The 25,938-nt window shown below is 60.9% G+C and overlaps 4 protein-coding genes across 4 annotated transcripts; 1 reads left to right on the top strand and 3 right to left on the bottom strand.

Annotated features, from left to right (window-relative positions):
* LOC120369059 (testis-specific serine kinase substrate-like) lies at nt 1–8,428 on the bottom strand. Its single transcript, XM_039481950.1, has 11 exons — nt 8,180–8,428; nt 7,707–7,903; nt 7,091–7,161; nt 6,862–6,929; nt 6,414–6,561; nt 5,681–5,793; nt 2,446–2,559; nt 1,923–2,003; nt 1,643–1,757; nt 561–1,240; nt 1–24 (listed from the first exon to the last, which is right to left on the bottom strand). The coding sequence occupies exons 1-11, from the start codon at nt 8,339–8,341 to the stop codon at nt 1–3; spliced, it is 1,773 nt and encodes a 590-aa protein (XP_039337884.1). The 5' UTR covers nt 8,342–8,428.
* Nucleotides 8,429–10,650: 2,222 nt separating this feature from the next.
* GPR137 (G protein-coupled receptor 137) lies at nt 10,651–17,073 on the bottom strand. Its single transcript, XM_039546092.1, has 7 exons — nt 16,708–17,073; nt 15,359–15,408; nt 14,436–14,661; nt 14,048–14,197; nt 13,504–13,632; nt 11,712–11,818; nt 10,651–11,371 (listed from the first exon to the last, which is right to left on the bottom strand). The coding sequence occupies exons 1-7, from the start codon at nt 17,071–17,073 to the stop codon at nt 11,206–11,208; spliced, it is 1,194 nt and encodes a 397-aa protein (XP_039402026.1). The 3' UTR covers nt 10,651–11,205.
* A 1,522-nt stretch (nt 17,074–18,595) lies between these two features.
* Nucleotides 18,596–20,516, top strand: BAD (BCL2 associated agonist of cell death). Its single transcript, XM_039546094.1, has 4 exons — nt 18,596–18,731; nt 18,910–19,067; nt 19,358–19,530; nt 20,119–20,516. Exons 2-4 carry the CDS (start codon nt 18,944–18,946, stop codon nt 20,245–20,247), a joined length of 426 nt encoding a protein of 141 aa, XP_039402028.1. The 5' UTR covers nt 18,596–18,731; nt 18,910–18,943; the 3' UTR covers nt 20,248–20,516.
* A 527-nt stretch (nt 20,517–21,043) lies between these two features.
* LOC120408931 (glyoxal reductase-like) lies at nt 21,044–22,468 on the bottom strand. The gene is made up of 2 exons (XM_039546093.1): nt 22,365–22,468; nt 21,044–21,941 (listed from the first exon to the last, which is right to left on the bottom strand). The coding sequence occupies exons 1-2, from the start codon at nt 22,388–22,390 to the stop codon at nt 21,077–21,079; spliced, it is 891 nt and encodes a 296-aa protein (XP_039402027.1). The 5' UTR covers nt 22,391–22,468; the 3' UTR covers nt 21,044–21,076.
* Between the last annotated feature and the right edge of the window lie 3,470 nt (nt 22,469–25,938).

Genomic DNA, 25,938 nt, shown 5'->3' with positions numbered 1-25,938 from the left:
CTAACCACAGCCAGCTCCAGGGCACTGAGGGGCAACTCCAGGGGAATGGGCAGCTCAGCAGGGGTGGAGGAGACCAAACTTGGGGGGCCAGGCTCTGGGGCTGTGGGGGGCGGCTCGGCGGGGCCAGGCTCTGGGGCTGTGGGGGGCGGCTCGGCGGGGCCGGGCTCTGGGGCTGTGGGGGGCAGCTCAGGCAGGCCGGGCTCTGGGGCTGGGGGGGGCGGCTCGGCAGGGCCGGGCTCTGGGACCGTGGGTGGCGGCTCGGCGGGGCCGGGCTCTGGGCCTGGGGGGCGCGGCTCGGCGGGACCGGGCTCTGGGCCTAGGGGGCGCGGCTCGGCGGGGCCGGGCTCTGGGGCTGTGGGCGCGGCTCGGCAAGGCCGGGCTCTGGGGCTGTGGGGCGGCTCGGCGGGGCGGGCTCTGGGCCTGGGGTGCGGCTCGGCGGGGCCGGGCTCTGGGCCTGGGGGGCGCGGCTCGGCGGGACCGGGCTCTGGGGCTGTGGTGGGTGGCTCAGGGGAACCGGTGGGAGGCGTGTCACCACCCAGCAGCACTCGCAGCCGCCCCACCTCAGCCTCCAGCAGCTCGCGGACCCGTCCCGCCTCCCGCAGCGCCTGGCCTAGGCGCTCCAGCTCTTGCTCCCGCTCGTGCCCCTCGGTCAGCAGCTCTGCCACATGCTGGCTCTGGGCCTCACAGGCCAGTGCCAGCCGCTCCGTCTGCAACCCCAGCGTCTCCTGGAGCCGCCGCAGCCGCTCCTGGGCCTGGGCCGCCTGAGCCTCTGCCTCAGCCTTGCCCAGGGCCAGGGCCCTCAACTCCCCCCACAGCACCTGCAGCTCCCCCACCTCCTGAGCATCCCCCTCAGGCAGGTCAGGCCCTGGTGCCCCCCAGACCTGAGCCTCCAACTCCACAGCCAGGGCCTGCAGTTCCCCCCCATCCCCTTTGGCCAGGCCGGGCCCCGGCGCTCCCTGCAGTTCCTGGGCCTCCTCCTTGTGCTGAATGGCAGCTTCATGGGCCAGCGGCATCTCGGCCAGTGCCTGGCGCTCCCTAGTCAGATCCCAGGCGCCATGACGCAGCTGCCAGCAGGTTTCCAGCAGCCCCTTGCGCAGGCTCTCAGAGGCAGCCAGGCGTCGGCGCAGCCCCAAAACCTCAGCCCTCAGGGCCTGCAGCTCTGTGGGGGTCTCCGGCTCCTGGCCCCGCTCCCCACTGGGCACCAGCCTGCCCACAGCTCGGGGACCCTGTGCTGAGGAACCTGGGGGGCAGGCAAACAGAGCAGAGAGAGAGCGGTTAGGGGGACATGGTGCCAGGGGGCTCCCCTGGACCCATATTGGGCTGGTGCAGGGTACAGAGAGACCCCCCAGGCCTCCCCTGAGGCCCCCCATGATCTCTGAGACACACACCCAGCCCCCCTTTATAATCCCCATACCCACAGACACCATACCACCCCTCCCACCCCCATACACCTACTCCCCTGCAGGGCCCCCACCCCCGCCACAGCCCCGCGCTGGACCCCCAAACCCAGAGGGCCAAACACCCAACCTTGTCCACTGCCCTCCCTTTCCGCATCCCCTACTCTCCCCACCTCTGACCCCCGCTTCCCCCAGGCCTGAATTCCCCTCCCCCGCCTCACCCTGACCCCACTCCCCCATCTCACCTCTGACCTTCCCAGCTGCCCCTCGTTTCTCAGGTGCCCGCTCCAGCCGGGAGCTGCTGAGGCTGCGCCGGCCACAGCCTGGGTGGCGCCGCTCCTGCTCTGATCCCCCCAGGCCCTGCTGAAGACAGGTGTGTGAGTGATGTGGGCTCTGACAGGGCAGGGGTCTGGCTGGCTCAGAGGGGTGGGAAATGGGATGTAGGCTTTTCCCCTCCACGAGGTGCTGGGTCCATTCGCCCCGTCTACGGTCCCTTCTGCCCCTTGGCACTGACACCTCTCTCACCTTGTTTGGTGGGCGGTGGGGGGGCACAGAAATGCCCTGCTCCAGCGCTTCCCGATGGTGCCTCTCCAGCTCCGCCAGCTCCTGCAACAGACAGGGGGTGATATGCACCATGACAACTGCCGGAGGTCCGAGTGGGGGGTGGAGGGGATCCTAGGGGCCCCCTGTGGTGAATAGGGGGCTCAGCCTGGTGGGACCCCAGCCCTAGCTGAGTGCAACACAGTCCTTTGGGGCTCCCTTGTAAGGCCGTTCTGGGCTCAGGCAGCACTTGGATGTGGGGGGAGTGGCTGGCCACAGCACTGTGGGGGCTGTTGCACACAGGGGGGATTGGTGCAGTGGGGTCAGGGGCCAAAGGGAGGGGAGGAGGGTGGCAGGGTACTGTTGGGAAGGAGGGGCTGTGCTGGGTGTGGGGGAAGGACTGTGAGGTGGGGATGAGGGGCCCGGGGGAGGGGGTTGTGCCAAGTTGGGGGGATTGTGCTGCAGAAGGGGTTAGCAGGGGGTGGGCTGGCAGCACGGGTTCTCCCACCTGCCGGTGCTCCCTCTCCTGCTGCTCCAGGCGGCGCTGTGTGGCCCCTGTTCTTTGCCTCTGGCCCCTCAGCTCCTCCAACAGCTGCTGCACCCGCCGTTCCAGGGCACGCACCTGGGCGGGGGGGCAACAATGTGTTAGACTTGGGCAAGGCCTCCAGTGGCTCCATGGAGAACCAACAGACACCCCAAGGGCTACATCCCTCACCTAGCCCCTGCAGAGGTGCCAGTCCTGTGTGTCCTGCTTGTTCACCACAGCTGGGAGAAGGGGGGGGGGATCTGCAACAGGAATATGAGTGGGGGGGATAAAGGAGGGTGCAATCCCTCCCCCTCCCCTCCAGGGCTGCCTCATAGTGCCAGGGCCAATCAGAGTGGGGGCCAGAGGGCCATTTGGCCTGAGCCTCAAGCTCAAAGGGGGCCTCAAATTAAGACACACGTTAATTTTTTGCAAAAAAAACAGGAGTACTTGTGGCACCTTAAAGACTAACAAATTTATTAGTCTTAATAAACTAATACATTTGTTAGTCTTTAAGGTGCCACAAGTACTCCTGGTTTTTTTTGCGGATACAGACTAACACGGCTGCTACTCTGAAACCTGTTAATTTTTTGGTATTTGATAAGTTTCACAACTTGTTTTCATGTGCATCCCTATCGGACCGAAATGTGACAGACTCCCTCAGCTTAGAGCTGCAGATTTAAGCAAATAAGAGATGTGATTTGGTAAAAGACATTTTTTTTTGTTAACTGATATAGATTTTGTCATATTAAAGAGTTAAAAATGTTCATAAATATTAATAAAATATATCGGTTCTGATGGGACAAGATTAGACCATGTGTCATCATTTTTTATTTTTATTATGGCTAGGGGGCCTCTGGATCTCTGAAGCCTGGTCTACACTACGCGTTTAAACCGGTTTTAGGAGCGTAAAACCGATTTAACGCCACAACCGTCCACACTAGGAGGCACCTTATATCGATTTTAATGGCTCTTTAAACCGGTTTCTGTACTCCTCCCTAACGAGAGGAGTAACGCTAGTATCGGTATTACCATATCGGATTAGGGTTAGTGTGGCCGCTGATCGACGGTATTGGCCTCCGGGCGGTATCCCACAGTGCACCAGTGACCGCTCTGGACAGCATTCTGAACTCGGATGCAGTGGCCAGGTAGACAGGAAAAGCCCCGCGAACTTTTGAATATTTCCTGTTTACCCAGCGTGGAGCTCTGATCAGCACGGGTGGTGATGCACTTAATCAGTGATCGCTGTAAGGGCAGGCAAATCTGTTCTATCAGCGCTCCGTTACAGAAGACAACATTCAAAATCATTTTTTAAATATCTCCAGACAGATGCCATAGCAGGGACTCAGCGCACTGCTGCGTGACAAGCGTAACGGAAAGCCAAAGAATCAAATGGACGCTCATGGACTGGAGGACTCAAGCTATCCCACAGTTCCTGCAGTCTCTGAAAAGCATTTGCATTCTTGGCTGAGCTCCAAATGCTTCTAGGGTCAAAAACAGTGTCCGCGGTGGGTCAGGGCATAGCTCGGCAATTTACGCAACCCCCCACCCACCCCCAGAAGTGAAAGGGAAAACAATCCTCTCTTGACTCTTTTACATGTCACCCTATCTTTACTGAATGCTGCAGATAGACGCGATGGTGCAGCACTCAACACCAACATCCTTGCTCCCCCCACGCTATGGCTGACTGATGGTACAATACGACTGGTATCCGTCCTCGTCATCAGTCTATTGGCACATGGGGCAGTGCAAAAGGACTGGTAACCATGATGACCAGCATCTGTTAGGTCAATCAAGGGTGCCTGGTCCTAATTTTTCCTGGTAGATGGTGCAATATGGCTGATAACCATCGTCGTCATAGCAACAGGGGGCTGAGCTCCATCAGCCCCCACCCTTCATGTGTAAAGAAAAGATTCAAGTGCCCCTGAACTAGCAGAGGGATGCTGGGCTCCTCTCCTACACACTCCTTACTGTCCTGTCTGGACTATCATAGCAGCTGGAGGCTGCCTTCCACTCATATCTCACTAACAAATCACTGTGTCTTATTCCTGCATTCTTTATTACTTCATCACACAAGTGGGGGGACAATGCTACGGTAGCCCAGGAAGGCTGAGGGAAGAACGGAATCAACAGGTGGGGTTGTTGCAGGAGCACCCCCTGTGAATAGAATACAGCTCATAATTTCTGCAGGATCTGACACAGAGCAGCTGTGCTCTTTGGTTCTATGATACAGTGGTTCTCTAGTACACTTGCCCATATTCTAGGCAGGACTGATTCTATTTTTAGATACCAAAAAGGAGGGATTGACTCAGGGAGTCATTCCCAATTTTGGCTTTTGCGCCCCTGGCTAAGAGCAGCCAGAGGCACTTATGACAGCAGCAAATGGAACAGTGCAAAAGGACTGGTAGCCACGATCATCTTATTACCAATTTATGGTATGGTAGATGGTACAATATGGCTGATAACCATCTCTGCTATCATGCAAAAGCAAAAGCATGCTGCTGTGTAGCGCTGCTGAATCGCCTCTGTGAGCGGCATCTAGTACACATACAGTGACAGTCACAAAAGGCTAAACAGGCTCCATGATTGCCATGCTATGGCATCTTCCAGGGCAATCCAGGGAAAAAAGGCATGAAATGCTTGTCTGCCGTTGCTTTCCCAGCGGAAGGAGTGACTGACGACATTTACCCAGAACCACACGCGACAATGATTTTTGCCGCATCAGGCACTGGGATCTCAACCTGGAAATTCAAAGGGGCAGGGGAGGCTGCGGGAAATATGGGATAGCTACGGAGTAGCTACCCACAGTGCAATGCTCCAGAAATCGACGCTAGCCTCGGACCGTGGACGCACACCACCGATTTAATGTGTTTAGTGTGGCCGCGCACACTCGATTTTATAAAATCTGTTCTACAAAACTGGTTTATGCAAATTCGGAATAGTCCCGTAGTGTAGACGTACCCTGAGAGGGGCTGCATAGCACCACTGAAACCTGCATCCTCTCCTCTAGGCCTCCCCCACTGATCCCGGCAGCCCCTGGGCTCCAAGGACTAGAGCCCCACCTCGTGGCAGCAGGCGGTACTGCACCCTGCAGCAGCTCCATGCGCCCCCCCCGTGTGGCAGCAGGCGGTACTGCACCCTGCAGCAGTTCCATGAGCCCCCAAGTGACCCTTCCCATCCAGTCTGAGGCCATTTTCCCTCTCGTCTCTCCCATGCTCACCTTAGCGACTGCCTGGTCCCGTTGCTCTGTGCACTGGGCCAACTCCTGCTGCACTGACTGTAGTCCCCCCCTCAACTCCCAGGCCTCCACGCCAGGGGGGCCACGCCCCGGCCCTGCAGGGGAGAGGGTAGGGGTGAGAAACAGCAATGCTGCCCTCAATGGCCTCAGGCCATTGCCCTCCCGCTCTCCTCCACCATCATGAGCCATATGGGCTTCCACCACTGGCACCAAGGATGGGCTGGACCCCACAGTCCTTGAGTCTAGCTCCTCACACCCCTCCACCCCCACTGCCTTGGCTCATCCCCCACCCCAGCCACCGCTGGACACCAGCCCCAGTTCTCTCCTATGCAGACCCTGGACACAGCACCCTCCCCACCCCTGTGAAGGTCTTGAGCCCAGCTCCCCCCGCAGTCCTCAACCAGCTCTCTGCAATCCCCCCAGATCGGACACCAGCCCCAGTGTAACCAAGTTACCCAAAATGCTTCACTCCCAGGAACAGGAGATCAGCCTGTATCTCAGGGGTGAGAACAGGGGGGTTCCCCCTAAAGCCCCTCTCCTGGACCAGCCCTTCCCAGGACCCATCCAGATCCCCACTATAGGGAGGGCAGGGTCAGGTTTGGGGGCTGGGTGACCTGCTCAGAAGGAGAAACTGCCATAGCTAGGTTGGGCATGAACCCATTAAACCCCCCCCCCCCCCCCCCTAGTGCCTCTCCCAATCTCATTGGAGTTTTACCTGCATTCTCCTCTCTAGGTTCCTCCCCAGGGGATGGGATCCCCTGACTGTTCTCTGGGGGGGCAGGGCCCCCAGGAGGGACACTGTGCCAGGCAGCCCCTCGATGCACGAGCGGCTCCTCCCCCAATGTGGAGCTGATTGGCTGCAACTGGAGAAGGGGAGATAAGGGGGATGAGGGATACAGGCTTTTACTAAATGCACCTCAGTTGTATGGGGCAGGGGCTGCAGCTCAGGAATGAGGGGCACAAGGAGATAGAGGTGGGAGAACCCAGGCCTGGGATAACAGGGGGCTGCAGGTTGGGATTGAGGGGCATTGGCAGAGCTGGGGTGGGGGAGCCGGGGGCTGGGAGTCAGGATTGAGGGACACTGGCAGAGCTGGAGGTGGGGGAGCCTGGGGTGGGATGGTGGGGCCTGGAGGTCGGGGTTGAGGGACAGTCTCTGTACTCACTCTCATGCTGGGTGTTCGGGGTCTGTTCTCTAGTCTGGGGTTTTGCTCCCAAGTGCCCAGCTCAACCCCTGTGAGGAGACAGACCTGGTCAGCTCTGCAGGGCAGATGACCAGCTCCCCAAGGGGGTCAGACTGTCCCCCCCCAGCCCCCTCCTCAACAGTCTGCAACAAGCTCTAGCCCCCATCAGCCTGGGACAGGAATGAGCCCCCCTCCCTCCTGCCCTCCTCACCTTCATCCCGGGGGGGCCAGCAATGGGTCAGGGAGGTGCTTGACCGCAGGTTATCCAGCTCTGCCTGGCACCTGGGGGGATCCCAGAGAGAGATTAGTGCTGCTTGCCAGGTGCCCCCTCATACCCAGAGCCCCCCATCCCCATAGCTCCCCTGGTGCCCCTCACTCCAACACTGCTCCACTCAACCCCATCCATCCCCCACCCCGCAGTGCTCCCCCACCCCCACCCCAACACCACAAACCACTCCCTTTGGTGCCCTTCATCGTCCCCTGGACACCACCCTCCACACTCTTCCTCTGCCCTCTGATCCTGCCACCACTATCCCAACAATGTACCTCCCCCATTCCCTCACCTTTCCCCAGGCACCACCCCTACCCCCACCCAGATCCACCATCCCTATCCCAACAATATCCCCTACTGCACCCACACATCCCCTCACCTTCTCTTGGGCACCCCTCAACCCTGACCTCCAGATACCCCCGGGCACTTCCTCCACCTGCTCCTGGGCAACACCCCACTTAGTGCTGTTCCCCCTCCTGTCTCAGGCAGTGCCCGGCACCACAGCCCTCTAACACCCCCCATTGTCCTGCTGGCATCCCCATCCCCCGGCAGGTACCTCCGCAGCTCCTCCTCCAGCTCCTCAATGCGCTGGATGGCCCGGCCCAGCTGCCCCTCCAGCTGGCTCAGCTGCACCCCCTTGGCCTGGAGCTCCCGGCTCAGTTGCTGGCGCCCGCACTCCAGCTGCTCGCAGGCCTTGGCCAGGTCCCGCCGCTCCTGAGCCAGCAGCACACATGTGCCACGCTCCTCCTCGTGCTATAAGGGATGGGGTGTGAGTGTGCAAGGCCGGGGGGAGAGGCCCAAGAGTGCACAGCCCATAGGTGGGGGCATGAGGTGGGCATGGAGACACGAGCTCTGCTCTGGCCCAGGGCAGGGAGAACAGGCTGGCTCAGGGGGCATGGGCCAATGGGCCTTGCAGCATGGCCACTGACTCAGCCGTAATGGTGCTTGGCCTGCTGGGAGCCACAGGCTGCCCTCCCTGGGTGCCACCCCCCATCAGTGTGGGGATGGGTGTGGGGGGCACCCATGTACCTTCTGCCTCTGCTTGTGTAGCGCGGCCTCCAGTGTGTCCAGCTGTGCCTGCTTCTGGACCCGCTCTTTGTTGGCCCACTCCAGGCGCTGCTCCAGCTCCCTCACCCCCTGCAGTGCCCGTGCTGGCAGCCCCTCCTGCCAAGCCTCACCCGGCCAGCTCATGGCACCCTCTCCCCTGCCCAGGGCTGGGCCCTTCCAGCCCCTGCTGCTTGCTCCAAGGACAGACACTGCCGGGATTCAGCGGGGATTAGCAGGGATTAGGCATCACAGCCCAGAGAGAGCCAGAGCACTAGGGGGCGCTGGGCCGCAGGGAGCAGTGTGGGGGCTTGGCAGGGGGCACTGGCAGCAAAGAGCAGGATAGGGCTTGTCAGGGGGCACTGGGCCACAGGGAGCGAGGCTTGCGGGGAGATGGGGGCGCTGAGCCTCAAGGAGTAGGATAAGGATTCAGCCGAGGGCGCTGGGCCACAGGGAGTGGTGCAGGCCTCGGTGGGGGGCGGGGCTAGGGAGCAGGGCAGGGCTTGTCAGGGGGCACTGGGCTGCAGGAGTGGGCCAAGGCCCAGCAGGGGGCGCTAGGCCACAGGGAGGGAGACAAGGACTCAGTAGGGTGTGCTGGGCCACAGGGAGTGGGGCAGGGCTTGTTGGGGGGCACTGGGCCACAGGGAGCAGGGCAGAGGTTTGACAGGGGGTGCTGGGCCACAGGGAGCGGGGCAGGGCTCGGCAGGGAGCGCTGGGCTGCAGGGAGTGGCGGAAGGACTCGGTAAGGTGCACTGGGCCATAGGGAGCAGGGTGGGGGGCTTGGCAAGGGTTGCTGGGCTGCTGGCAGCAGGGAGCAGAGCAGGGCTCATCAGAGGGTGCTGGGTCACGGGGAGCAGGGTGGCAGGTGCTGGGCGATAGGGAACGGGGCAGGGGCTTGGTGGGGGGTGCAGGGCCACAGGGAGCAGGGCAGGGGTTCAACGAGGGATGCTGGGCCCCAGGGAGCAGAGCAGGGCTCATCAGGGGATGCTAGGTCATAGGGAGCAGGGTGGCGGGTGCTGGGCAATAGGGAACGGGGCAGGGGCTTGGCAGGCAGTGCAGGGTCACAGGGAGCAGGGTGGGGGAAGCTGGACCACAGGGAGTGGGGCAGGCATTCAGTGGGGGGTTCTGGGCTGCGGGTCCCTGGGCCACAGGGGGTGTTGAGCAGGGTCGGGGACAGTGCTGTTTTTCATATGGGTGACTCCATTCCAGGCCCCCAGCACGCCCCATCCCTTCAGCTGTTTCCCTTGCAAACAACATTTCCCTTCCCGTCCCGTCCTTCACTGTTGTGCTGTTATTGCGCGACTCCAACCAGCTGCCCCACCCCATCCAAGAGCAGAGAATGGAACCCAGGCGTCCTGCCTCCCAGTGCTCCCTGCTTGAACCCAGCAGAACACACTCCCCACCCATGCTCAGAAGCAGCTAGGCCTTGTTAGCCTCCGTGCAAGCCAGCCTGGAGCAGTTATAAAGAGGAGCTGGTTTTATAGAGGCTGCTGGAACAATGGGCAAGGTCAAGGAGGCTGAGGGAACTCTGCCTGTTTGTTCAGCTAGGGTCAGAGGGCTTGGGCTTTCCGAGACATCAAGGCCAGGCATGCCTGTTATGACCCTCTCCCCTCTGAGAGCCAAGACAGAAGCCAGTAGTCCAGGGTTCCAGCCCCCATTGCAAGTGCTGCAACACACTAGGCATCGCCAAAGTGTATGGGGTAAACACGGAGAAAGGGGCAGGCCTCAGTCAGGCAGAGAACCCAGGTGTCTGGGGCAGGGCCTGCCTCAGAATCCAAGAAACTAGGGCAAGAGCTGGTCCTCGGTGACCTCTAACCCCTGCGCCTGGCTGAGCTGGCTCTAACTGCAGCGCGCACGAGTGGATCAGCTTATGGAGGGATTAGCAGGGGCAGGCAGGGTAACAGCACCTGCCCTCGGGGGAGGAGGGACAGTGCCACTCCTGCAGGGCGAGGGATTAGGTTGGGCAATATAAAGGGCGGCTGAGATGGAATAAATACAGGGCAGCTCTGGGGGCAATGCCCCTCCCAGACCAACAGGCAGCTCCAGCCCCCTGGGGAAGGGTTGCCGGGACATGGCTCTCTTCTCCATCCCAACCACCTATGCTGGGCCAACCTGGGGGCAGGTTGCTGATTAACCCCATCAGGCTGAGGGTTTAAAGTCCAAGGAGTGAGGGCAGAGACGCAGCCCAATTGCACGCAGTGCTTGTGCCAGCAAGGGGGGTGGGGGAATTACCTGCTGCAGCTCATGCAGTCTGTAGCGGAGCTGGGAACAGAACCCAGGAGTCCTGGTTCCCAGCCCCACCCCACTCTAACCACTAGACACCACTCCCCTCCAAGAACTGGGAGCAGAACCCAGGAGTCCTGGCTCCCAGCCCCACCACTCTCTCCCCAAGCTGGGAACAGAACCGAGGAGTCCTGGCTTCCCGCACCCACAAAAGCCACACACAGAGGCTGTGCCACAAACACAAACCTTTTATTGAGCCTGGGGCGGATGGACAGGACAGCACCAAAGCCTTGGGGTGGGAGGGCAGCGCTGGGGAGAGCTCTGGGAGGAGCCAGGAGCTGGCGTGCATCGGAGGGTACGAACTGGCACCTGAGCCACAGTCTGGCACCTCACGACGGTGTGACCCCCCAGGGATGGTTCAGCTGCAGGCACTAATCCAGAGGGGGAACTCCCGACATGCAATGCTCCAGCACATTCAGCGGCAGGGGGAGGAGACAGTCCATTCTTCCTTTGTCCCATGGGTGGACACTGGGATCCCTGCCCAAACTGGCCTGCACCCTCAGAGGCTGCAGCATGTGGGGTGGTGCCAGAGCCATCCCTGTGCGACAGGGAGGGACGCTGTTTGGTTGGGGGTTGTTCAGCCTGAGGGTGCACAGAGCTGGGTCCCCTCCACTTCTTGCACTCAGAACTCATCCCTCCACATCCCCCCACCTTCCACCCCATTGAGTCCTCGTGGCCCCATTTCACCAGCGTCCACCTGTGACGCACAGGGTGGGGGGCGGGCGCATCTAGGTCTGTGGGGTGGAGTAGAGGCTGTGGTGGTGGCTGGCCTGCACAGTGACCTGGGAGAAGAGCAGGGGGGTTGTAGGGGGCTGCCCCCCCAGCCAGTCCGGATCCCTCCCAGTCCGGCCAATGGCTCCATACCAGCTGCCGCTGCCCAGTCGGCCTGCCAGGCTGCAAGGCAGAAGGGGGGGGGTTACATTAGGTGGGGGATCCACTCCCAGAGTACCATCCCCCCATCTCACCCCCCAGAATAGGGTCCCCCACATCTGCCCCACCCCAAGCAGAGCCCCAGCAGGCATGAAACCAGAGGGGTTAGCTCCCAGCATGCAGTGCTCCAACACCCCAGCAGTGAGACCCCATTGGGGGTCAGTTCTCCAGGGGCCTTAAACCCCAATGAAGGGAGGAGGACCCTGTGGACTCCCTCCCCACACATTTATTCTCTCCCCAGGGGGCGTTACCTGCTGCTTCCCCTGGGGAGGGGCTCGGGACTGGAAGGTCAAGGGGGGGTTACCTGCTTCCCTTCCTGCGGGGGGGGCCCTCGTTCTCATATTGCCCGGGGTGGTCGAAGAAGTAGGAACGGGAGCCCCCAAGCTGCCCATTGATGATGTGGTTGGCACTCTGCCGGGGGGCGGAGGAGAGAAGAGACAGGCTATTACTGGAGGGGAAGGCCAGGTTTCTCTTCACAGCTCCCTGCCCCCTTCCCCAGGTGATTGTGACCCACCAGGCTGACCCACAGGACAAGGACTGTTCTGTGAGGGTATGTGTGTGTAGACCCCCCTACCAGGCTGAGGACTGCAACACCTTGTGGGGGTCCCTCTCACTTATCAGACCTTCCCCCCACCTGCTGTAATGCTCCTGCCCCATAGAGGAAGAGGATCCCCCATACTGCACCAGCCCAGCTGTGTCATGAGGAGGGGGTTGGGGAATCCCCCATTGCTGGGAGGTACTTTGTGGAGGGGCCCTTCCTAACCCCAGGAGCTGCTAACTGACATCTCAGCAGGCCACGCCTCCTCCTCTCCGGCCTGGCATAACAAGTGGGCCTGCAAACCCACCCTGACTGCGAGAAGGGAGGGCAGCCTCAGAACCCGTCACAAGAGCCGGGGCCAGCAAACGCTGATGAGAAAGGAGCAAATGGAGCCGGAGGCCGACGGATTTAATGCAAGGGCTGCTAAACAAGAGACGTGTCAGCCAAGAAATCAAGGGACCAAAATGGGTGTATTGGAAATTAAGCCTAACTGGTGGACAAAATACTGAGGGGCTGGACTGTCCTGCCCCTCACCCCCTTCTGGGGCTTTCCAAAGAAAAGACTTTGGGGTCTGAAAAACTGGCTGATAACACCCAGGGACTGAGACAGGAGACCAGGAAAAGAGGCTGGCTGCTCCCCCATCTTCTGGGACCTCCGGATCCAGCATGACATCGTTGGGCCTTTGTCATCCTGACCCTAGGAGATGCTCTCATCAGACCGGGCCAAAGATGGACCCAGATGACACCTCCACCAGCTTTATTAAATCCAAACACCGCCTGGGAGACAGACTGTCACCCCACCCCATGTGCCCTTTTCCTCTCCCCGCTCCTCCATTATTTCTTCTCTTTCCCCTCCCTGTCCTTATGACTCCTGTCTAAGGAGCGGCTAGCTTAGCAAGCCCACACTGCATATTTTGCAACACTGCCGTACACCTACGACCAAAGAGGCAGCTCAAAGCAGTGGCCTGAGGAGCCCAGCGCGGCTGGGGGGCGGGGTCCCTGTGCCCAGCCTGTGTTTCTCCAGCAGGGAGGCTGCAGGTGAAAGTCGGCTCCAGAAAGGCCACGTTTCTCACTTGGCTGGGAGTTTTAATTTCCTATTGTGTGTGTGTCGTGTTTTGTTTTCTAGGGACCAGGGTGGGACCTTAGCAACAACACCAGCCCAACCTGTCTGAACTAACTTCTGCTCCCCACCACGGGACAGTTATTACACCTTTACTGGCACCTTAGAGGCTGCCAGATGGGTTTTGCCCTTCCAGAAACTAGCACAAGGGCTGGGGTTACAAGTCTGGCCTGTTCACATTTTAAACGCTTTCATTGATTCGCCTCCTTTATCTCTATCTGGTACCCAAGGTTCAGAGGGTGTTTAATGGGGTGGCTGCCATGGGGCTGAGCAGACCAAGGTCCCTGTACTTAAAACCCCAATTAAACCTTGGTTAGAGCTGGACAGTGCCAGGGTCACGCAAACATCTTTGATTCTCTGCATCCAGTTATTCCTCCAAAATTAACCCAGCAGGCCCTGCTACAGTCCCCCAATCCTGGGCTTCCACTGCCCCACTCACCAGGTCCTGGGGAGGGCGGTGCACCCGGAAGAAGCCTACCAGCAGGGCAGTTGGCAGCAGCTCCCACACAAAGAGGATGAGGCCAAAAACCAGGTATCCTTGGTCCCCCAGGTCAGTGATCAGATCCGCCTTGAGGGGTGGGGGGAGACAATTCAGATTCCTTTGGGGGGTCTGGTCACCAGCCCCAGGTGCCCCCTGAATCTTCACCAGCCAAAACAAGGCTCTGCAGAAGGGCTGAGATGCTGCCCCCTCCCTCAAGAACAGAGAGCAAACAGTGGGGGAGAGATTGTGCCCAACTCCCCCAAACAGAGAGCTAGAGACACCAGTCCCCATGGAGGGGCAGCCCCCTCTCAGTGACCTAACCTCCCCGAACCACATCCTGGAGCATCCCCTCAACTATCCTTCACATGCACCAATCCCCCCCAGCCCTCTGGAGCCACTCACTCCCCCAGCCCCGCCATCTCCACCCCACAACACCTTGCAGGCCCCCCTGCCTCTCCACTGGTGCCACCCCCTCCTGGAAGTCCCTCCCATCTGCACTGACCTGGTCCGAAACATTGTACCAGTCGTAGTCGAAGGAATCCAGCCGGGTGTGGGAGCTCAACGCCAGGGCCACCAGGTTGTAGCAGGCACGGCTGGCGTGCAGCAGCACCATGGTGCCACCCATGGCTGCTGTCTGGCACACTGTGGTGCCCTGGGAAGGGAGGGAGACAGATGCAGGCACCATTCCTGTGACCCAACCTTCCGAACCCAATCCCACAGGATTTCCATCAGGCCCCCGTGGGGCCCCCCAACCCCACCCAGGTAGAATGGTCTCTGGCCAGTGCCAAATGGCACCTCCTAGAGGGAAGCTCCATGTCCCATACCCCACCCCCGACAGCCTGGGGTCAGATTGGAACTAGCGCCCCCTAGAGGAAAAGGATGTGTCTCACCTTGGCCTGCAGGTAGAGGCTGGTGCTTGGTGAGCCGCGAGCCACAAGGCAGAGGCAGAGCGCCAGGGTGATAGCACCCAGCACGAAGAGTGAGTCGTTGATGAGGACACGGGTCAGCACCACGGCCCAGGGCTCGGCCCGCCCCAGCCGCACCACAAAAGCGCAGGCCACATTCACTGCCAGGAAGAGCAGGCTGGCGCCCAGGCAGGCCCCCCGCACGGCCAGCCTGTGGGAGAGACTGAGACTGGGGGACCAGCCTGGAGATGTACTGCTCCCCTCCTGCCCTGGGGGGCAGATCTACTCTGCCAGTCCCTTCCACTCCCCCCCAGCTCCGCTGCCCCGTCCTTACCCGATCCCTCTGCACAGCTCTCCCTCCCCTCCAGATCCTTCTTCCCCACTCAGTGCAGCTCTCCTGCTCCATTCCCTGCCTTTCCCACTCTCCCCAGATCCCCTTCCCACCACAGGCTCCCAACCCTGCCCCTCCCCCATCTCTGCAGCTTCCCCCTCCTTCCCCCCAGCTCAATCCCCTAAGCAGCTTTGCTGCTGGGCTCAGAGGATGCTGGGGGGGCAGGGGAGGGGGATGGTGCCCACACAGGGAGCCAGCCCAATCCCACTGCCCCCACCAGCCTTTGTTCCAGCCCTGCCCAGGGAAAAGGGGTGGGCTCAGAGCCTCTATGCCCATTAGGCCAAAGCCACCAGCACCAGGGAATGTGAGGCACGGAGCCAGGCTGGGGGCGAGATGGCCCCAATTCAGCGGAGTGACTTCTGGGTTTCGTCCCTGGGTCTGGAAGGGGAGTGGGGTGTAGTGGGTTCCAATGGGGCGAGGGGGTGTCAGGACTCCTGAGTTCTATTCCCAGCTTGGGGCGTGGAGGGGCTATAAGTGACCGCATGGATATTGGGAGTGGGGGAGAAGAGATACTCACAGCCCTTTGGTCATGTTCGGGTGGTACTTAGCTTTAGCCTTGAACACCACCTAGGGAAGGGGGGGCAGAGTTAGGGTCACAGCCTAATGGGCACCCCTCCACCAGCGCATGCCCCTCACAGCGTGGCTGAGGAGGCAGAGTCCAAGGGAGATGAGTTGCAAAACATCAACAAACAGAACATGACCCCCTTCCCCCAACAAGCCAGACCCAACCGCAGTCAGCACGCAGCAGAGCCAGCAGGGGATGCAGCAAAAATTGGGGGCACGGCAGCAACAGGGGCAACCCCCCATGTGCCGCCCCTCCCCTCAAAGGGAGAGAGGCTGGGACCTGTTCATCCTTCACAAGACTCATCACTAACAGCAGAATTTCATTAGAGGGGAAAGGTCCCATATCTCATTCCCCACACCTCTCCCCAAGCCAGTCCCCCCCTCTCTTGGGGGCAGACTGGTGCAAGCACCCCCTAGAGGGGAAAGGTCTCGGTTCCCATTCCTCAACCCCATAGCCAGATAGTCCCCTGCCTCCATTCCACTCCTCTTCCCCCACACCCCAAATGCTTCCCCAACTGATCTTCTGTCCCATGTTGGAGTCCTCTCCATGGGGTGGGGCAGGGACAAGGCACTCAGCATAGCAGGATGCAACTCTCTGGAGCAGGAGTAGGCAACCTATGGCATGGGTGCCGAAGGCGGACGCGAGCTGATTTTCAGTGGCACTCACAGTGCCTGGGTCCTGGCCACCAGTCCGTGGGGCTCTGCTTTTTATTTAATTTTAAATAAACCTTCTTAAACATTTTAAAAACCGTATTTACTTTACATACAACAATAGTTTAATTATATATTATAGACTTATAGAAACAGACCTTCTAAGAACGTTAAAATGTATGACTGGCACGTGACACCTTAAATTAGAGTGAATGAATGAAGACTCGGCACAGCACTTCTGAAAGGTTGCTGACCCCTGCTCTGGAGTCTGGACACTCCTATGAACCCATCACTGGGGTATCTGGGCCCCTCCAGAAATATTTATGCAAGCAGCATATGAAAGGAGTGGGGATTCGTGGGTTAGAGAGCAGGTAGGGGGCTACTGGGTTCTGTCCTCAGCTCTGAGAGGGGAATTGGGTCTAGTGGGCTAGAGCTGGGAGTCAGGACTCCTGCGTTCTGTCCCCAGCTTTGGAAGATGAGTGGGGCTTTAGTGGTTAGCGAAAGGGTTGGGAGTCAGGACTCCTGAGTTCCATCCCCAGCTCTGGGAAGTGCCAAGCAAGGAAGAGTGAAGCCTGTGTTGAATCCAGCCAAGTTGATGGCTTTTACTTACAGGGCTGAGCCGTGAAGCCACCCTCCCCCTGACCTGATTACCTGGGCAAAGTAGAGGTTCATGAGCGTCAAGGTGAAGAACTGGAGGCAGACGGGGCAGCAGTAGAGCAGCCAGTAGAGGAAGGGGCCCAGCTGGTTAGCCTTGAGAGTGTTCTTGAAGTAGAAGGAGAAGAGCGTGGTGCGGAGGGTGGCCCAGAGCAGGCAGAGGAAGAGGAAGACAGTCTGATAGCTGAGCTTCTTGTGCCGGTAGAGCAGCACCAGCCACAGCTGCGCATAGACTGAGAGGAAGAGCAGGGCATACAGCGCCGTGTACAGCGCCGTGAGCCCCAGCTTGACCGCCGGGGGGAAAGCTGGCGTCAGGCGCTGGGCTGGCACAATCACCGTCAGGTTGCTGGCAGCTTGCTCCATGCCCAGCTGTCTCTTTGAGGGGAGAGTGCGGGGGCCTCAACTAGAAGAGGGCTATGAGGGGAGGCATCCCCTGAGAGCCGGAGGAGGATATAGCAAGGCTGGTATGGAGAAAGAGAGGTGCCAGAGGGATGTGGATTGTAACAGAGAGGGTTTGAGGTGCCAAGGGGGGATGCCCACTACAGCAAGAAATAGTTTATCCTGGGCTGAGGGGTTCTATTGCTGGGGGCACAGCTTGTCCTGGGGGATTTCCCGAGGGGAAATCTGTTTGTCTTGGGCTGGGGGTGCCAGTGCTATGGGGGGGGGCGGGACGCAGTGTCCCCTAGGCTGGGGGTACTGCTGCTATCGGGGTGACCGTGTGTCCAAAGATCAATTCCCTTTCCGAAGTGCTGAATCCAGCATGTAGGGAGGGAGAACCAGCTCCCGTGGATGTATGGGAAGGGGGGGGTTCCAGCCCACCCTGGACACCCCCCCCCAACAGTTCCCCAACAGCAGTACCAGCTGTGGGCATCACAGCCTCCTCCACAGGAAGAGGCAAAATCCTGGGGCAAGAGAGGCCAGGGCGGGCCCGGCAGGCTCAGGCTGCTTCATGGCAGGATTGGGGGTGGCACAGGTCAGAGGGCGATACGGAGGGCTTGGGCCCCGATTCCCAGTTGGGGGGATTCTCCTGCCAGAGGTGAGGGGAACGCCCCCAACCCTAATACCCTCCCAGTTCTATGGGGGGCTTCTCTGCCCCCTCCCCTCCCCACAAGGGGCTCCAGGTTACAGAGTCCCCCACTCCTTCCCCCCAGCCTAGGGGTCCTCAGTTAGGAGCTCCCCTCCCGCTGCGATGCGCCCCAGCACGAAGGTGCCCGGACTCCTGGGTCCCCCGACCCACCCCAATGCGGTATCCTCCTCAAAGGGTCCTCACAGTACCCCGAATGTGGGGGTCCCCTAGCGCTCCCCCCACTCTGGGTCTCCCATTTCCCTCTCCCCGGTCCTCAGACGCCAGGGTCCCCTCCCGCTAAAAGACCCCCGCCTAGAGTCCTCGGACGCCTGGGTTCCCCGGCCTCAGTCGCGGCAGCAGCGATGACAGCAGCCCGCAGCTACTAGCTGCGCAAAGCGCGTAACCTTCCCCACCCCCACGCAGGAGACGGCCCCGCCCCCCGCGCAAGCGGCGTAAGAGTCCCGACCATAGAGAACGAGCAGCGAGGTCGAACAGAGCGCCACTTCCTGCCGCCATCTTAGCTATGGGCAAATGAAGCGCCCCCACCGAGCGCCCCACCACGTCCCCCAGAGCCTCCACTTCACTGCCCTGCATCTCCCAGAGCCCCCACCCGTGACCCACGAACAGCCCCCAGAACCTTTGCACCCACGATGTCACTACCCCCAGCCCAGTGCCCCCCAGAGCCCCTCCCCTGTGCTCCCCCTCAGCGACTACACCCCAGTGGCCCCGCTGGCAGGAAGATTGAGGGGGTGGCTGGTGCAGGAAGGCTCATGGAACCCGGGGCGGGAGACGGGGCCGACTGAGGTCACTAGGGGGCAGGGCTTCCCCCGTGATGTAGGGGATCAGTGATTGGGCACGGCTGGTGTCAGTCCCTATTGCCCGGGTGACTGTGGCTGGGCCCGCGATCCCGGGTGTAAATAGGGGGGATTGATTGATAGGAAACCCCCCCCCGCGGGTGAGTGGGGGAAGGGAAATCCCAGGAGCTATGGGGGGACTGAGGGGCGGAGGCAGGACGGGATACAATCCCAGGGGCCGGGGGGGAGGGGAGATCCCGGGGTGCGGAGGGGCTAGGGAGCTCAGACCGTCCTGGGGGTATATGTCGGGCACCCCTTGATACCCCCGTTTTCTTGCAGCGCGGAGCCCGGGCGCCATGTCCCACCCCTGAGCATGTTTCGCATCCAGGAGTTCCCGGACGAGGTGTTCCCGGGGCGAGGGAAGGAGTCGCCTGCTCCCCCCGAGTCGCAGCGGGGACACACGTCCGGCTCCAAGCAGCCAGACACCCCCGCAACTGGTGAGACCCCCCGCGTCCGGACTGGAGGGGGCAGCCCTGGACCCAGCATACTCATCCCCCTCCCCAGAGCATTGTCCACAAGGGGGGGTCACAGATCTTTCCATGTAACACACAGCTGGGGGGATTCCCTCTCTCCTAGCTTCTCCTCTAGGTAGAGCTCCCAGACCTTTCTGGGGGAATTCCCCATCCCCATCCCCATCCCCATGAAGCCCCCCCCCAGGATTCCAGCCTTCCCCTGCATGTGTGTGTCAGTCCCTGATCTCCAACCCCTCAATTTCCTCCCCCTGCAGAAGTGCGAAGCCGGATAGGGTCAGACACCCCATCTCTGGAGCCAGAAGTGCAGGATGAGCCAGGTGGGGCATTCCGGGCACGCTCACGCTCAGCACCCCCCATCCTTTGGGCTGCTATGCGTTACGGGCGGGAGCTGCGCAGGATGAGTGACGAGTTTGATGTGGCGCTGCAGGTGAGATGGGTTTAGAAGGGGCAGGGGCCACATGGAGAGGGGATGACCCCCAGGGGGAGGTGAAACTGGGGAAAAGGGAGGACACAATTCCGGGGAGGGGGGTAGTTGCACTCAAATTGCCAACCCAATAGGCTCCCCCACTCCCAGGTCTCAAGCCAGAGACCTTGGCTGGCATGGAGAAGGGAACCATAATATGCTGGGGAGGATTTGGGGAAGCTAAAAAGACCTCCTCACTCACCTCAGAGGAACCCCTCCAGCACCCACTGGAGGTGGGTCTGTCCTTCCCCCCCCCCCCACACAGATTAGGTGGGGTGGCATTGCTCAGCTGGCCAGGGCCATCAGCATGCAGTGTCCATCAGAGAGGCAGCCAGCTGGCTCGCCCACACAAGGGGATGGGGGCAGGCATGGAGCACTGCAGAGGAAAGGGGGGGAAGCACCTGGGAGGGCAGTAGAGGTGGGGGGCTGCCAGAGGCGCAGTGGGGGGTATTCATGGAAGATCTTGCTATGTAGGGGCAGCATTTGCAATGGGAGGAGGCACTTTCAGTGGGTGTGTCCCCACTGGGCTCTCACTGTCTCCCCCCCTGCCAGGTGCTGCCACGCCCCAAGAGTGCAGGCACGACATCCCAGCTGCACCAGGGGAACAGCTGGAAAGAGATCTTCCAGGCCTGGTTGGGGCACAGACCTGCCCGTGATGCCCTCCCCAGGAGCTCCAAGTGACTGCAGCTTCCCTGCTGGGGGCATGGGACCAGCCCCTTGAGAGCAAGCTCTGCAGGATGCCAGTGTTGTCTGGGAGGAGGGAGATGTTGGGGGGAGCTCTGTATGAGACACATTCCCCCAGACAACTCGCCCCTACCCAGCCCTGGGGGTAGGCAGCTGCCTGTCTCCCCATAGGGTGACTCCCCACATCTATCTCTGGAGGGGGGGGGGGAAGAGGCTGGGTTTTTTACACTATCTGGGGAAGTTGTAATAAAAACTGATATTTTCTATGGCTGCCTGCATTAGTTTTTATTCCATCTCTGTTGTGGTGGTACAGCCACCGTCACAGGTGCCCCCTTCCAAATTCTAGGCACAAACACAGACGCCTATGCTCCCCACCGCCTTCCCCGCCCCAGCCACACACACACCTACCACCATCCCTGTCCTGCAGCACCATCTCCACAACCACACACGCCTGCCACTGCGCTTCCCCACGGCAGCACTGCCTCCCCCATCCACAGCACTACCCTCCAGCCACACACACCTGCCACCCCCGGCCCCTCCCCTTCTTCAGTACCACCCCTGACCACATGTGCCTACCAACCAGTCCCCCTCCTGCAGTGTCCCCCCCCACCATAGCCACACGCATCTGCCAACCTGTCCCACTCCTGCACTGCCCCCACAACCAAGCATGTCTGCCACCCTGTCCCCTGCCTGCAGCACTGTCCCCCCCAGCCACATGTGCCTGCCACCCTGTCCCCCTCCTGCAGCACCACCAACCTCTCCTGCCACATGTGCCTGCCACCACCACCCTGACCCTGCCTCCCCCCACACATATGCACCTTCCACTTTATGTCACTCCACTTGGGTCCCAGCAGTAGTGCCTGCTGCAGTCCATCGCCCCCAGCTCAGCCATGTCCTCCGGGCTGAGGTCCCAGCCCCAAAGTTGGGCATTCTCAGCCAGGCGGGTGGGGCTGACAGACTTGGGGATCACCCCCACACCCTGGTGCAGTGCCCAGCGTAGAAGAACCTGGGCAGGGGTACGCCCCTGGCGCTCCGCCACCCGCCCTACCTCTGCCCGCCCCAACAGCTGCCCACAGCCCAGTGAGGCATAGGCCTGGAGATGGATGCCATGCTGCTGGCAGAAGTCCCACAGCTCCCGCTGGGGCAGCTCTGGGTGGAACTCCACCTGCAGCACAGCTGGCGGCACGCGGCAGTGGGCCAGCAGCTCCTGCAGGTGTCCCAGGGTGTAGTTGGAAACACCTATCGCACGCAGGTGCCCAGCATGGTGCATCTGCTCCAGTGCCCGCCAGCTCCCCCAGCGACGCTCCCGGTTGCCCTTGTCCCCTTGGGGCTTGCCCTGTGTGCCTGGCCAGTGGATGAGATAGAGATCCAGGTAGCCACAGGCCAGCTGCTCCAAGCTCCGCAGGCAGGCGGCCTCAGCTTCAGCCTTGCCCTGGTCCCGTGGACCCAGCTTGGTGGTGAGGAAGACGTCAGAGCGTGCTAGGCCATGAAGGGGCAACAGGGCCCCCAGCGCCTGCCCAATCGCAGCCTCATTGCCATAGACAGCAGCTGTGTCAAAGGAGCGGTAGCCATGGGCTAGGGCAGCTTCCACGCACTGGAACACCAGCTCAGCCCCCTGCAGGCGGAAAGTGCCCATGCCAAGCCGGGGCATTCGGGTTCCACTGTTCAGTAGCACAGTCTGCTCCGTGGGCCTAGGGGAGGAATAAATGCAGTTGTTAGGGACACCACCGCCGTGCCCAGGGCAGCTACTGGAGAGAAGGCGTGTACATACAAAGCCGAACCACAACCATGCACGAGGGGGAGGGGACGCCCATGCAAGCCTGCGCCACGAGCATCCAAGGGGATATGCGTGTGAACCTGCCCCACGAGTGCGCGAAGGGGATGAGGGACTCGCCCTACCATGCACCGCGAGCGTGCACGAGATGGCTGTGCGGCGCTGCACCGTGCGAGGTGGAGGGGATGCGCTTATTGACCCTGCACCGCCCTCGCCCCAGGGAGCCACTGCACCCACCTCCTGAGTCATGCTGCCCAAGGTCCAGGCACCGCCCCGCCGGCGGCACTCCCCGTGCCCCAGGCGATTCCCGGGGCTCTGCCCCCAATACACGCTCACTCACCCAAGCGACACCCCCACCTCCTCCATGGCTCCAGCGCAACTTCCTCCACGTGACCGGGGGCGGGGCCGGGACCTCCCAATCCCCGTCAGGGGGCGGAGCCATGGCTGCAAGGGACAGAATTAAAGATTTAGTAAAAGGGCGGGTGCGCGCTGCGCGCACCTGCGAGCTGTCCGGCTCCTAGCGAGCACGGCCCTGGCGGGGCTGCGCTGCTGCAGTCATGCCGCTCCCCCTGGTGCACACATGCAACCCTGGTGCTTTAGATCTGTCAGGATGCATCGTGCATGCACGTACCCCACGCTGCACTTCTGCGCCTCACTAATAAATTGGGGTGCAGGCACCCCACTTTTTTACCCCGGCAGATCTGTGAACCCCACGTTGCATCCCTGTCCTTTAGCTATAAATCAGTTTGCATGGTGCATACATATATCTACGTTGTATCCTTGTGCCTTGTGTACAAAGCAGGGTGTATGTATGTACCCTACACTGCACCCCTGTATACCCCTCGGGATAAATTGGGGTGCATGTTGCATATATGTACCACACACTGCACCCCCTGTGCCCCGGGTATAAATCGAGGTGCATGGATGTACCCCATACTGCACCGGAGACTTAGCTATAAATTGTGGCGCACCGTGGGTATAATTCAGAGGTCAGAGTTTACTGAGACCGCTGCTATCCTGCTGGCCAATATTGCCTCTGTTTCTTTGTACTCCCTCATCTGTTTGTATTCATCTGTTCAGATTGGAAAGGGTTTGGCAGGGACTGACTTTGTTCCGGTTGTACAGTGCTTAGCACAATGGGGTCCTGGTCCATGACTGAGGTTCCTACGTGCCACAGTAATACCAAATAATGAAGGGTGAGTGCATATACCACACATTTCACCCCTGTATGAATCTTTGGTGCACCCATGCACCCCCATGTTACACTCCTGCATCTCAGTAATAAATTAGAGTGCATGGTGCATGCACCAACCCCACACGGCATCCCTGCACCTCAGCTATAAACCAGGGTGCACAACAGCATGCACGTACCCACACTGCACGCCTGCACCTCAAGGTGCATGCTCAGCATATGCACTATGTGTTTTTATTGCTGCATAGTCTCTATCTGCATGCCGCCCGCTATGTCTCTGTTCTTATGGGTCTAGAGACACCCCATGGCAACACGTTTGTGACGTGCATTCTGGTATGGGCATCTCTTGTGGTAGAGCTTCTGCCTTATTGGGGTCCCCTAGCACAGCACTCAGCCCCACACCTGGGGGGAATCTCCCCAGCCACAGGACCCAACAACAACCCTGTTATCCCCCCCAATCTCATGGGCAACATCTTCCCCCCACCTTACCCTGTTAGCCACCAGTCCTGACCCAGGGGAACTGCCCCTTCCCCAGCACTGCCCCATTAACCCCTCATCTTCTGTGGAAGATGGAACCCCTGCCTCTTTATTTCCCTTTCCTCACTTGACCCTGAGTGAACCCCCTCCCCTGCCCCCCGACCATGTGACCACCCCGCCTCTGGGAGCGCCCCTGCCCCTTGCTATCCTCCTTGCCCTTGTGGACTCCTCATTCTCTATTACCGCCCCCCCCCCGCGCTCGGGAGTCCCCTCCCCCCCCCGACCATATTATCTCCCTGCCCAACCCCGGGGAACCCCCTTTCCCCCAGACCCGTTAATCCTGGCTTGCCAACCCCAAGGGAGCCTCTCCTCCCGCCCCCGGCCCCCCGCCCGGGTGCGGAGTCTGGATGAGCCTGCAGGGTGCAGAACCAGCCAACGACCGGCAGAGGACGCCCCACATCGCTTCCTGGGCGCTGGTCTGGAAGCAGCAGCTTGGGGTGTGGGGCGGCGCAGGAGTGAATGAATCCCGAGCCAGCCCTCCCCCATGATTCCGCTCCCAGACTCCATAGTCACCTCCCGCTCCAAGGCAGACCCCCACGCATCACTCAGATCCAGATCCCGTTACCACCCCTCAGCCCTGAGCGTCCCATCGGCCCGCCGATCCCACCTCAGACCCCCAAGCCCCTACCCCAAAGAAACACCTGACCCCTAATCCCATATACGCCCCTCAAGCACAAGGAGGGCACCCTCGCTTGACGCCATAGCCCAGCACCCCCCCCCCGGAAGCCGTCTTCATACCGATCCCCACACCGCCTCCCCCACTGCATGGGAGACCCCACAGACTCCGCATCTTCCTCACCGTCACCCCCCAATGGAACCCCCTCATCTTCCAGCCTGGTATCTCCCATCCTTTGCCCCCTCAGTTCCCCCCACCCACTCGCTGCAGCCCCAGCAGATTTCAGTGCTGACCTGCCCTATCTGCCAAATTGACACCCCCACCCCGCCGGATCTAGCAGAGGAATATACCTGAGTCCCCCACCCGCCCCCCCATACCGCCATAAACCTGAATGGGGACATAATCCTGCCCTCCGCCCCTCCCCGCACCGGATGAAACACTCGGAAAACGCCCACTGAAGAGGGGGACTCCCGGGACCCCTCCCTCACAGCGGGGGGAGGAGGGAAGATGCCCCCTCCTCCCCAACCCACTCACTGGGGTGGGACGAGGCTGGGAGCTCCAGGTGGTTTGCAATGGAGCTGGCTAGATGGGGGAGTACCAGGGATCAGATAAGGACACGGACTCTTCCCCCTCCGTCTTGGAGCCGCAGACAATGGGGGTGTCTGAGGACTGCGACGAGGGGAACAGCCAGACAGGACTACAGAGTAGGAGAGGGAAGAGGGTGACTGAGCTCCCCTCCACAGCCAGCGCTCTCCCCCCCCATACAGCGCCCCCTGCTGGGAGAGGCGGGTCCAGAGTAGCCAGGAGCTCCCCCCACAGCCAGCGCTCTCACCCCCTCCTTACAGCGCCCCCTGCTGGGAGAGGCGGGTATGGAATAGCCAGGAGCTCCCCCCACAGCCAGCGCTCCCACCCCCACTCCCTACAGCGCCCCCTGCTGGGAGAGGCGGGTCTGGAATAGCCAGGAGCTCCCCACCCCAGCCAGCGCTCTCACCCCCTCCCTACAGCGCCCCCTGCTGGGAGAGGCGGGTCTGGAATAGCCAGGAGCTCCCCCCACAGCCAGCGCTCCCACCCCACTCCCTGCTGCGCCCCGTGCTGGGAGAGGAGTTGCGGGGATCACCTGGAGAACCATGGGGAGTTGAGGGCAGGTGGGGAAGCATTTTGAGGGGGAATTGGCGGCTGAGGACATACGCTGGAGAGAGTGTGTAGGGGGGAGCTTGGGAGGGGTAGTGTCTGGAAAAGAGGGATGGGGGGAGGGAGCTGGGGTCGGGGAGCAGCAGAGGCGCAGCTGGGTTTACTCCTCCCTTCCAAGTGTCTGGCTTGCAGGCGTGGGTGGGGGCTTACTAGTTTTCAATGAGGCGTATGGGGACCCCCGTGCACTGAGCTCCCCCCTCCATCTCGGTTCCGGCGGCAGGGTGAGGGTGTGCTGCTGTTTTGCAGTGGGGGTCCCCTCCCCAGGGCACGCCCCCCCTCCCGGCTCCGCTGCCCGTGCTAGGAGCCCCCCCGCCCCCCATTGCAGGCTGCGCACGGTGCCCTCCCCAGCCATCCATCCCTCGCCAGGGTGGAGCATGA

The sequence above is a fragment of the Mauremys reevesii genome, linkage group 7 (genome assembly GCF_016161935.1).
Source record: "Mauremys reevesii isolate NIE-2019 linkage group 7, ASM1616193v1, whole genome shotgun sequence".
Lineage (NCBI taxonomy): Eukaryota > Metazoa > Chordata > Testudines > Geoemydidae > Mauremys > Mauremys reevesii.
This window is presented reverse-complemented; position numbering and strand designations above follow the sequence as displayed.